The following is a 12,404-nucleotide window of genomic DNA, read 5'->3' as shown; positions in this document are numbered from 1 at the left end:
TGAAGAGCGGGTAACTTTTCGTCCTCCTGCGGAAAGCCATGGCAGCGCCGCCCCCGCCGCCGCCCCCCCCCCCCCCCCCCGCTGCCCCCTCCCCCGCTCCCCGCCGACCCCGCGCGTCCCGGCGGCCAGAGGGTTAAGCGCGCGGGGGGCGGGGCCGCAGCGAGGCCGGCGCGCCGAGTGCGGGCCGCGGGTGGGGAGGGGGCTGCGGCCGGGGGCGGTTCCGGGCGGCGGGGGCGGGGGCGGGCGGAGGAAGGGGGCGGGCCCCAGAAGTTGTTGGGCGCTAGGCCGGCGGGCGGGAGGGCGAGCGGGGCAGCGGGCCGGCGGGCGGACCGGGCCGGGGCTGGAGAAGTTTGCGCGGCGGCTCGAGAGCGCAGGGTGCTGGCCCCGCCGGCCGCTGCGCGCCCGCTGCCATGGCTTTCCGCAGGAGGACGAAAAGTTACCCGCTCTTCAGCCAGGAGTTCGTCATCCACAACCATGCGGACATCGGCTTCTGCTTGGTGCTCTGCGTCCTCATCGGGCTTATGTTCGAGGTGAGCGAGACTGGGGAGGGGGTGCCCCCTCTCGTGCGTCGCCCGGCGTAGCCCTGCAGGTCCTGCGGGTCCTCGTCCGAGCCAGGGCGCCTGGCTGCCGTGTACGCGCTCTGCACCCCGGCTTTGTGCACTCTGCGCCCCCTTGGCCTCCTGGTCATCCCGGACGCCACCCCTCAGGTCTGCGGCCGCGCCAGCCTTGCCCTGCTCTGCCGCCCCCTTGAGCACCCACACTATCCTGCAGCGCTCTCTGCAGCCCTGGATCCTAAGGCTGGCCTCGAACCAACCGCAGCGCTGCCACCCTGGCCCAACCAGTGGGGTTTCCTTTCTGGTGTCCGGGAGCCAAGCCCGGAGACTCCCAGACCCGCGGTCATTGCACAATTCCCCCTCCCAAGCGGTGGCTGCCAGCTCCTCTGGGCTTTTCCAGCGGGAGGGACCCTGACTCTTTTCCACGTCCCACCTGGTTTTCCAGGTCTCATGCATCCTCACCTCTGGAAGGTGCTCAGGGTGTTCACGTGTGGCCCTGACCCTGTCCCAGCAGTGCCCTTCTGCCATCCTCCCCCCCCCCTTTTTTTGCCCTTGCCGAAAAGGCCGGGTTTCATATACCCTTTATTACCCTGAGGACTGTCCCTTTAGATCCATCTGTGGTGGAGCCAGAGCTTCTCCCCTGTTACAGGGGCAAGGAGAGGGACAGGGATATTCTCTGCTTTTAGGGGAAAGATGATTCTCTCAGAGCTGTGGGGGACAGGGGGTGGAGAGGATGGGGTCCGACCACGGACAGCAGTGCCCTGGTGTAGGCCTCACCAAGCAGAGTTTTAGTAAGCCTGCTGGGGGTCAGAATCCAAGGGAATGACTGAGTGCTCGGGAGAGGGAGAAAAACGTGATATCCAAAGTGGGAAGAACTGGAAGAAAGTGAGTATAGGGCTTACTCTGGTATATCTTGTCTCAAGAGTGAGATTATGTGAGTGACACTCCCCTCACTCTCACTCAACTCACTCTCCTTTGAGGCGTGCCTGGTCCTCCCTGCTGGGTAGTGTTGCTTATCTGCATTCTCAGGGATGGTTTAGGAAGCTGTAACCATTTATAAACGGCCTTGGAGATGGAGGATTCCTAGTGTGGCTTATTTCTCCTTCAGTGTCCCTCTCTCTCTGGGTTCCTTGTGTCCCCTCTGTGGATGACAAGGGTTCTATTTGGGCCTGAAGCGGCCCTCAGGCTGGGGACATTTTCGTGGTGGTGAGTCAGGGTTGGATGTGTGAATGCGTCTTTGGCTGGCCTTCCGGGTCTGTAGGAAATAAACCTGGGACCAGGATTGGGGTCTGCACTCCAGCTTTTGCTAGGGCTCCTGCCCTTCAGTCCCTCCCTCCTTCCTTCCCCCACCCCCACAGCTCTCATGGCATATTCACCCTGACTTTGTCAAGCCAGGGCCGTCCCTGGGTCCCCGTCTCTGCCCTGTCACTAGTCCGGACTGAAAAATTGACTGCAGCCTCAGTTTCCCCTTGGCTAAAGAGGTTAGTAAAACCTGTCTTCCTCACAAGGTTATTGGAAGGTTCAACTGAGATCATGTAAGCAGTAAGAGCCAGAACGGATTCCACAAATGTGAAAACGCGTCGCTTGTTGCCGAAGCCCCGTTACTACTGATCATAGTACTAGCTTTAATGAAACAAGAATTTTGTTTTGTGCAGCCCATACCCTCAGTATCTATTTGCTGTCCTCCGTTCTAAGAGGCCTCCCAATGCCGTGTCGCCAGTCTTGGAGGGTGTGGTTGGACAGACACACGTGACAGCTGTAGACCTCATAGGCACACTCTCTTCAGCCGGCGGGTCTCTCCCATAGCCTTGTGCCTCTCTGCTGCGTTCCGGGCAGTTGCTAAGGCTCGTGGCTCTGTGGGTTTTATCGTTGCTTCAAAGAGCTGCTTAGGGTTTGAGCTCTGTACCTCCTTCCCTCTCCTGCCTTCAGCCTTGTGGAAAGTCCTTTGCATGAAACCTGGGACTTTGTGGGAGTTGAAAAGTGCTAGGAGCCCTTACTCCCACTCCCTGACAGAAGAGGAAGGTACAGGATGGAGGAAATAACAAAAATGCCTTCCCCGGTTCCCCGTCTTGGGATTGGCTGGGGGAATGTGGAAAGGGCCCTGGCCGAAATGCCCTGCAGACGGACTCCCTCTTCCCGCCACCCTCTATCTGCAGAAGCTTAGACCTGCAACGGTTGGGCTTACAGGGCAGGGCACCTTTTCTAGAACGGGCCTCGGAGGTACATTGTGGGATTGTCGGTGTATGCTGGTATGTGAGAGAGAGGGCCATGCCCAAACCTCCCTTCTGAAGGACACGTGTTCTGCTGTGTTCGGCACATAGGTCCTTTTTGTCTATGCCTGACAACTGACTCTGAGGAGGTAGGAGAGAGAGTCAGGTTTTTGGAGCTCTGCTCTCCCTACCAAAAGAGCAGAAATAACTCGGTTGGTCCTAGGGACCTCAGAGAGACACATGTGGGCATCTTCACATTTGGGGTAAAGCCGGGGGTGGCTCCTCATAAGCCAGCACAGGACTTACTGGATACATCTACTTAAGGGTCTTCTGGGTTCTCCCCTGGAGATGTGGTGTATATGTAGGAATGCATGTGGGAGGGGGGGCAGTCCAGCCCTTAACAAGCTTTTTCCTAGAAGTGAGAATAGAAGGAGGTGGCAAGGGAAGGGGGACACAGGGAGAGAGGACGTCAGGCTCTTGGGTTTCTAATTTGGGCAGGGCTAGAGTTCCTTCATTCAGAAGCTGAGTCAGGAAAACCCATTTAGGATTCTTGCCACAAAGAGTGACTCTCCTGGCCACTCCTCCCTTGGGGTCCCCCGCCCAGCCCCCGCCTATGAGCTGGACCCCTCTGCCCCCACCCCAGGCCACCGCAGCCCTGGCATCCTGACTGGTCTCCATCTCACCTGTGCCTTACCCTTCCCCAACTCACCCTCAGCTCGCCAGCATTTCGGGGGACCTTAATCCCCCCGCTCCGAGGACCCTAGGACTTCAGTTCTATCCTCTGGGAGAGGCTGACTCCAAATTTCCTCCCTGGGGATCACTGCCTTTGGGGAACACACATGAAAGTGCCCCTCCCTCCTCCCTTCTGGTTTAGTTTTGGGTCGTCCTAAAATTCGGTCTCCCATTTCCAAGGCAGAGGGCAGGTTCTTCGCCCTGCACCCAGGTTTTCTTTCCATTCCGCAAGGCTGTTTGGAATAGAGCTGTTCTGTGTAGCCACAAGCACTTGGCTAAAAAATGTCAGGAATGTGGAGCTTTATTTTTTTCCCCCTCCTTCCCTTCCAGCTTTCTCTTTCTTAACTCTGCTTTCGGGGGAGTTGGTGCAAGTGGGAGTTTTCTACCCAGCGGCTTGGGTCTTCAGTCCTGGCTGCGGTGGAGTCGGCCTGACCCTCCTTCGGGGTGTGGGCCGCCAGCTGGGGGGTGTGTGCGTGCGTCAGACCTGAAAGCAGCCTTCCCCTCCCCTTTCCCTTTGCTTTCCAGTGGCCTGTTCAGTGCCACGTTTCAAACTGAAACAGGCAGGGGAAGAGGAAAACTCTCTTATTAGTGAATGGAGAATGAGAAAAAGGCGGCGGGGGCGAAGGGCGGGGGGAGCATCGAACAGAGAGGAAGCAATTATACATTACCTCTAAAATGTCATTTTGAAACAGAAACTTTTTTGTTGGTTTTAAAGCTCATTTGCAGGCTCTGCTGGTTCTGTGGCAAGGAAATGTTTCTAAAATTCTAGGCCTGTCATTTGTAGGTTCAGTTCCCAGTTTGGTCTGCGATGACTTAAGGGTTCAGGACCCAGAGACCTTTTCCAATGGTGGCTGGGTTTGCTTCTTTTGGAAGTAGCTGTGGTAGGGCTACCTTCTTCCCTGTTCCTGACACCGTGATTGACTTGCCGGGATGATGTGTCTTCGGTGTATACAATGGGAGTCCTGTTAGTACAGGGGCGCCGTGGCATCTGTTTACATCCTCCCAGACATACAGATCGGCATTATAACCCGAAGCCAGGCTGCCGCTCCTGTTTATTAGCATTGTGAAACAGTTCTGCTTCTATTGTGTTTCTGTGAAGGAGAGGTTCGTCAATGGCGCAGACCTGCATCTGTGCACACTGGTTATTTCTTTGACTACCTTCTAATGCGTGTTTGAAGATGTTTCTCCGCCAGCTTTTACAGCTTTTTTTACAGCTTTGACTTTATGCATCATCCTCTCTAGGCTCTGACATCATCCTTCAGTGGTGTTTTGGAGAAATTAGCCCAGGGAAACTGAGAAGGGTGACTTACTCTCTTGGGTGCCCTTGTTCTGTGGTTGGATTTCTACACACATCGCTCAGTGATCAGAGCAACAGAGCAGAAACTGGGAGCTGGTCAAGCCTCCTGGTCAAGCCTCAAGTGTTAAGCCTCACCTGTGAGACATAATGGCCCATCAGCTATCCCTGTGTCTTCCCTTGGCCAAAATGTGATATCCAGAAAGGTGGCGTTGATCCCTTAGTGAGTTTTTGACCCTTACTTCAGGATGAAGACTGAGACCTGTAAATATACCTGGCACTGTGCCCAGCCCATGAGCGCTTGATCGATGGTCTCAACGACCACGCCGATCGCTGCTGTTCTTGGCTTCATTGCTGGGTCTTGCCTGCACACCTTCCACCACCACACTGGCTCGTGGGGCACCAGGGTTGCATTTCATTTTAGATGTGACGTGCGTTGCCATGAGACTTGGCCCCTACGTTTTCCATTGCTGGCCATTTTGCTCACCAAAGGGGATTTTTGCTCGACACTGGGTCCGTCTTTTCCCCAGGGCGCCCGGGGGACAGCTGCTCTTGCGAGAACATCTGTTTTCTCTCTGACATCCTGCTCATTAGAACCAGGGCTGTGGGTCTCTGGGTGGCCCCTGTCAGCTGTGTGGAGGGGTCAGAACCATGAGGAGACCACCGCGCACGCTAAGTAGGTGCCACTTTTCTCTCGCTCGCTCCGTTGTCTGAGCCCTCGGTTGCCGGTTGGTTTCTCGGGGGCACTGTCCGGACCAGTCACAACAGAGCTCCTCAGTCCTGACTGTTTGTAGAGTACATGTGTTGCTATGGTGAAAACTTCACTCTGGCAGGCATGAGCTCCCTTTTGATCTGCTTGGTCGTGGGCAGGGGCCCCAGAAATCACTCCGTGGCAGAGCTGATGGACCTCCCGTTCCCACCCTGGTAAATGACGAAGCCAGAGGCTTGATAAGACCGGATTAGAGTTCCCAAACGACAGAAGTGCTTTCTAATCAGCGAGAGCGCTCTGAGCAGGCTTTGGTGGGAAACTGCCCCGATGCTATCTCTTCACCTTTTCATCCCGCGCTGCGTATCTGGTATCCATTGGTACCTCATGGTTAAAGAAAGGGGTGGGGGAAAAAAAGGAAAAGAAAATGGTAAAACTACTACCATGGCTCCTGATGCAGCCCTTCTTATTTCACAAGCCGGTCTTTATCTTTTACCCAGTCCGTTGCTCTGCCTTGATTTACCTCCGCTGTCTCAAGTGTCCCGTGGTAGAGGAGAACCCAACCCAACCTCGTCACAGCTGGTTGGCGTTGCGAGTTCACTGCGTGGTTTAAAGAGCTTTGCAGGCAGCTCTTCTGGCCAGTGTGGGTTCCCACAGCGTTCCTTGCTTTTCAGCCGAGGAAGTGGAGCCCGATTGTGGGGGTGGGGGGTGATCTGAGGCCCCTGAAGCCCTCTGGTGCGTTTGCGGGAGCCCAGGGTTAGGTGAGGCGCTGCTCCGTGGCTCTCCGCCCCAGCCACGTTGCCTCTTGACGGCTTCCCTCATTTGTCTTGAGGGGTTGGCAACACTTTCCATCTGTGAAATGCTTTCCTAGCCTCACCCTGTAATCTGGATGGTTTATGGGGGTTGTCATACCCATCCAGAGCCTGGCTTCCAGAGGAGAGACTTGGCCAAGGACCATTCCCTCCGAGTTAGAGTCGGAGCCAAAATAAGAATTCAGCAACGTCTGGCTCCCATTTAGAGCTCAGCCCTAACGCTTCCATGAACAGGGGAGTCTATGGAATGTAGCCACAGGCTGCTTTATTTTTCTTTGTCTGAGTGGAATCTGTTTATTACCCAGAAGTAATGTCTGCAGGTCATTGTTCCACTTGGAGGCTTTTCTGCCTGGGACAGTCACGGAAATTCGCATCTCCCCGAGAGGGACCACAGAGAAGGACCCTCACGTGTGGACCACATGTGAGCATAGGCGAACGGGCAGGGGCTTCACCTACCGTGAAAGTTACTGCCTGTCGTTCGCGGACATCTGGGTAAGCGGAGCTACCTCTGGCTGTTCTGTTTTCCCTGCCCTTATCCTCAAGTTGATATTGTGGCCATAGCTCGAGGGCATATCTTTGCTTCGCATTTCACCAGCTGAAGGGCTAGGGGGAAACCTAGAAGCCACCTACTATGTTTATAGAAAAGGAAAATAAGCCTCCCAGAGGTTGGGAGATTTGCCCGGGACAGTGAGAGGGAATTTTTGGCAAATGTGGGGCTTGAACCTACATCTTCTGACTCAAGTCTAGGGAATTTTCTACACGTCTGCCTGCTGGAATTCTCGATGCTACCTTTGAATGCAAGGGTATGTGAGGAAGCATTGCAATTGATATATCTTTCTTAAGTGTGCTACGTTCGTTAATTTGGCAGCTGCTTATTGAAATCCTGCCGTAGGCCTGTGTTGAGCTCTGAGAATGCAGATGAATAAGGTGGGGTCCTTGTCCTCAGAGAGGTCACGTGATGCGTGGTAGCTTGAAGCTGGTAAATTCTTTGTGGAGGGGAATCAGGTCTTGAACTTGATGTAAGTGGCAGGTGCAACTTACAAACAGACTGTTGGGCCTCAACCTCAAACCACCGCTGTTGGTGAAAGGGGGTGGTTTATTGAGACCCAACACCCTGAGTGTGGGGTTGTCAGTCGTTGGAGGACAAGAGTGGTGGTCATTTAGAAACTTGTGAGGAACAGCTGGTACTCTTGTACTTTATAGCTTTGACCAAAGGCTGGGCATATGTGTGTGCGTGCACACGTGCATGCCCATGTACAGATGTGATTTCCAGTACTAGGTGGTCTTTATTTATTTATTTTTTTAAGATTTATTTACTTGAGAGAGAGAGAGAGCGCGAGCAAGCGTGTGAGTTGAGGCAGAGGGAGAGGGAGAATCTCAAGCAGACTCTCTGCTGAGCGTGGAACTTAATCCCAGGACCCTGAGATCTTGACCTGAGCCTAAATCGAGTCAGATGCTTAACCGACTGAGCCAACCAGGCGCCCCTAGGAGGTCTTTATTAATTGAGGTTAAGAGAACTCTTCCAAGAGCGCCTGGGTGGCTCAGTCATTAAGTGTCTGCCTTTGGCTCAGGTCATGCTCCGCAGGAAGCCTGCTTCTCCCTCTCCCACTCCCCCTGCTTATGTTCCCTCTCTCGCTGTGTCTCTCTCTGTCAAATAAATAAATAAAATTAAAAAAATAAAAAGAACTCTTCCATATGATTTCTTGAGATTTTTACCATCAAACTCCAGCATGATCTGAAATGTTCCTTTTGGGTTAATGGAGGTGATGATCATACCTGGGACATAATACTCTGAGCCTCAGTTGCCCTGTCTTTGAAGTAGGGTGAGGATTTCTTCATAAAGCTCCTGAAGTTTGCAAAAGCAGAGTATTTTTTTTTTTACTTTATTTATTCATTTTATTATTTTTTTTAGTAGGCCCTATGCCCAACACGGAGCTCGAACTCATGACTTGGAGATCAAGAGTCTCATGCTCTACTGGCTGAGCCAGCCAGGTGCCTCAGGGCAGAGTATTATTAATCAGTTTGTTCCTTTATTTTTATTATAAAGGTATAGATACTCTCTTCTTACAGGGAGTTTTAAAAAGAGACTTTTTAGTGTCCCACCCCAATAGGAAGATTTCTGTGACTTTTGGGGAGGCTGAAGGGCGTGCCTACTTCAAGACAAAAGATAGAGATGTGATTGCCACTCCCTGCCATCCCCCCCTCCCCCACCCCGTTTGCTTTGAAGAATGCACAGGATCATACTGGTTAGTCAGCAAGTGTTTACAGTCTGGTCTGTGTGCCTGGTACAGTGTGGGATCTGCCAAAAGATAACGTTAAGAGTTGGTAAGAATGTGGCTTAAGGCTTAGAGGTATCAGGGATGTATTACAGGCTCCTTTCCTGAATGTGCAGAGCAGTCTGGGGGCTCCTGACCTGAAGGAGCAATCCTGGGGTAAGCAGGCCTCCCCTCCAGCAATTCCTGGAGTCCTGCAGGAAATCACCAGGCTTGCTTCACAATGCCTGGTTTCCTGCTGAGAATTGCTTGGAACTTGGAGCAGAATTGAACTTTTCAGACCCAACACTTCTTGAGTTTAGAGTGTATGTAGTTTGTAGTCTGACTTTGCACTGGATCAACTTTTGACCTCTTGGGCAAGGAATCACTTGTTCATATGGATTTTGTGACTGTTGCCCGGAAGGTAGAAAGGAATGATTGTTAGTTGTTTTGTTTTGTTTTTTTTTTAGTTGCAGTTTGCCCTCTGGTTTGGCATGAAGTGTGAACACATGCTCCTCTTCCAGATTCCTCGAGGCTTGAGTCCTGACCCAGGCATGGAAGCGCGTGGTGGCGAGGGTTGGGGACTAAGACCTAGTGGCCTGGATTCTCCCTGGGGCTCTGCCGTTAAATAGCTACGTGGCCCATGCAAGCCCCTCGGCTCTCTGGGCCCCACTTGCTTGCTGTTGTGTGTCTCGGTCATGCCATTTCCACGTGGTTACACAGAACAGGGCTGGGGAATGTGTATACGACTTAAATTGCCAGTCAGAATAGGGTGGGTAGGGAAGGAGGCACCTTCCCCCCAACCACATAGGTTTAAGATTAGTCAGACTAAAGTTGTGCCTCCATTGGGTTAAGCCGTCTCTACTTCTAATCTTGTTTTCATTTCTTATTTGAGCTGAAAATCAGGTTCTAGCCTAAATTTGGGTTTGACGTGGAACCCGTGTTGGGGAAGGAGAAAATCCTCCTATTAGAAAGGAATCATCTGGGGTTGGGGGAGAGGGTAGGCTTTGTTTGTGACTTTCAAGCCGAAGGCCCTGTGGCCTCTCCAAGGCTGCCCAGGGGGCTGGGGAAGAGCAAGAAGAGGGGCCCATGTCTTCTGCCCTGCCCTGTGGGTTTTACCATTCTGGTCCTCTTGAGTGTCCTCTGGGGCCCTGGGCTCGAGCAGATCTTCATACTCAGTGATGTGCTTGTCACATACACATGGACATTCATCGGTGGCTTATTTATTTATTTTTCTCAGATCAGTAGAGTGAACCTAGTGTCTGGAACCTGACCTGTGATCTGCCACTCTCATCCCCAAGCCCCCAGCAGTGCTCTCAAGGCTTTGCCCGGCCGACTACAGCCACTCCTTCTGCGAGCCCCCCCTTCATGTGGAAGCCTCTTCCACCACTCTGACCAAAGAGCAGGCTTTCTTCCTCAAACTTAGGATAGTGAATTAAAACCAGCGCAGAGTGGAGAAGAGGTTGTGAGAGAGGCCGCAGGACTTCTTGACCTTCTTCTAGCGCCTAGCTTCAAGTGTGAGTTACCCATGCTGTCTCTCATTGGAAGCATCTGTGTTTGGCTCACCAAAAGTAGTCCACACTTGTGGATGCACTTGTGTCCACATCCGGCAGGCCACCAGCCACGTGTGGCTGTTCCGACTCACCAACATGGAAGGAAATAAAAAGTTCAGTTCCTTGGTCACACTGGCCACAGTTCACATCTCAGTAGCGCAGATAGAGATAGAGTGTTTCCGTCACCACAGAGAGTTCTGGTGGACCACACCGGGGCACACATTGCTTTCCGAGGGCTTGTTTCTGTTTGTTTTTGTAGTAGTAAGCAGTATCTTGTGGTGTGGTTCTGTGGGGGAACCGTTAGAGGTCCCGAATCACCGTGGCTAAGGTCAGGGTTCTACCTCTGGTTCTATTCTGGTTTGCCATGTCCTTGCCGTGTCCTCTGGGTAAGTGGTTTCATCTCTCTGTGCTGTAGTTTACTCGTCAGTAAAAATATGACACAGTTGTTGGAAGGATTAGGAGCATCAATATAAAATATGTCAGAAGTGTTGATATAAATACAGCGCTTGGAAGAAGGCCTGGCACAGCCTAAGTGCCCAATGCCTGCTACCTGTTGTTCTTACTACACTTGAGCACTTGGACAGCCTTGGGGTGACACCTTGACTCTGCAGATACCCCCTTTGCGGCTACCTTCTCTGTTTGGAACGTAGCTGAGAAGCAGCATGGTATGGGGGAATGCAGGGAGGGGCGTTCCGGGGCAGCCCAGGATGGCCCCAGACTGATGCCCTGACACCACACCTGGGCTAGCCGCTCGGGGTCTGACCCCTGCTCACAGCCCGCCCACACTTACTTCTCGCACGGTTCTATGAAGCTTGGTTATCTGGTTCCCAAGATTACAGAAGGAAAAATGAGTTAAAATGGAGAAGTGGCTGGGGTAGCTGACAGCTGGAAGGACTATCCATTACTAAACACTTAAGAGAAATGAAGAAATGAAAAAACAAAAAACCGGGGTGGCTGGGTGGTTCAGTTGGTTAAGCATCTGCCTTCAGCTCAGGGTCCTGGGATCAAGTCCCGCATCGGGCTCCCTGCTCTGCGGGAAGCCTGCTTCTCCCTCTGCCTCTGCCTCTGCTTGTGTTCCCTCTCTCTCTGTCAAATAAATAAATAAAATCTTAAAAAAAAAAAGAAAAAGAAAAAACAAAAAACCATGCATACTTGGTGTCACTTAGTATATGCACAACTTCTGTAGATTTCGAGGTTAACATGATAGACTAGCACAGTACAGGGCTTGATCATAATGATTATCTGCAGAGAAAGTAAAAGGTATACAGTATGCTGACAAACATTCTTATTTTTTTAATTTTAATTTATTTTTTAAAGATTTATTTATTTATTTATTTATTTATTTATTTATTTATTTGAGAGAGAGAGAGAGCACAAGCAGGGAGGAGGGGCAGAGGGAGAGGGAGAAGCAGACTCCCTATTGAGCAGGGAGCCCGATGGGGGGCTCGATCCCAGGACCCTGGGATCATGACCTGAGCCGAAGGCAGAGGCTTAACCAACTGAGCCACCCAGGCGCCCCTCTCACAAACATTTTTAGAAACACTTCTGTCCACAAGGATTAATGTTAAAGTTTCAATACCTAAATCTTTAGCAATAGGGAAAATTTGGATATCCAGAATGACTCAACCCCAGAAATTTCTGGCAAGCCGTGGTTTTTTTTATAGCCCTGAAATAAAAGGCAAAGTTGGTCTGTTGTAAATGTACGTTCTTACCCAAGAAATGTGGAAGAAACTTTTTTGACATTCTTCTTATCTAGCCTGGGAAATACCTTCATTCAACGCTATTTAGCCACCTGCCATTCAGTTTTCTTTTTCTTATTTTAATCATTCAGTAAGTACACTTATTCTGTGCAAGATTCTGAAATCTGAAGTGGAAGCCTGCTAACATATTTGCTGACATGCCTTGCTCTCCTGTGGTCATTTTTGGAGCTTCGAAACAAAGAAAATGAGATGCTTCTCGGTCACTGTTCCCTGAGGTTCATGGGTCCAGATGCTCCGCCGGGCTGACAGCCGTGGCCTTGTCAGGTTGTCACTGGCCACGTCCCACACCTTTAGCCTGCAGCTGTGGCCGGGAGTAACTTGACCAGGGGTGCTGGCTTCTCAGTCCCACCAGGTGGGCTGTTGCTCACGTGGCTCAATGGATGAGAATCTGGACTGAGCTGATTCTGATTTCCGGCCTCTTTTTTCTGCAGATGTTGACTAGAGAGTGCCTTTTTTGTGAGGCACTGTTTTAGATGCTGGGAACACAGGGGAAGGCCAGGTTGCCCAATTACAGGGAACAACCTGACCATG

At 51.9% G+C, this 12,404-nt stretch overlaps 1 protein-coding gene across 4 annotated transcripts in view; it reads left to right on the top strand.

The window, feature by feature from the left end:
* The window catches only part of TRAM2 (translocation associated membrane protein 2), a 162,805-nt gene that overhangs the window by 79,852 nt on the left and 70,549 nt on the right, over positions 1–12,404 (top strand). For 2 of the 4 annotated variants that reach the window (XM_034991289.1, XM_034991288.1), the window contains exon 1: positions 304–530. The exons of the other annotated variants lie outside the window; for them this stretch is intronic. In XM_034991289.1, coding sequence (XP_034847180.1) covers positions 411–530 — 120 coding nt within the window. In that variant the 5' untranslated portion in view covers positions 304–410. Of the gene's footprint in view, positions 1–303; positions 531–12,404 lie in introns of those variants that run through there. 4 annotated transcript variants of the gene reach the window in all.

This window comes from Mirounga leonina, unplaced genomic scaffold (assembly GCF_011800145.1).
Source record: "Mirounga leonina isolate KUSES-001 unplaced genomic scaffold, KU_Mleo_1.0 Mir_53, whole genome shotgun sequence".
NCBI classification, from domain to species: domain Eukaryota; kingdom Metazoa; phylum Chordata; class Mammalia; order Carnivora; family Phocidae; genus Mirounga; species Mirounga leonina.
This window is presented reverse-complemented; position numbering and strand designations above follow the sequence as displayed.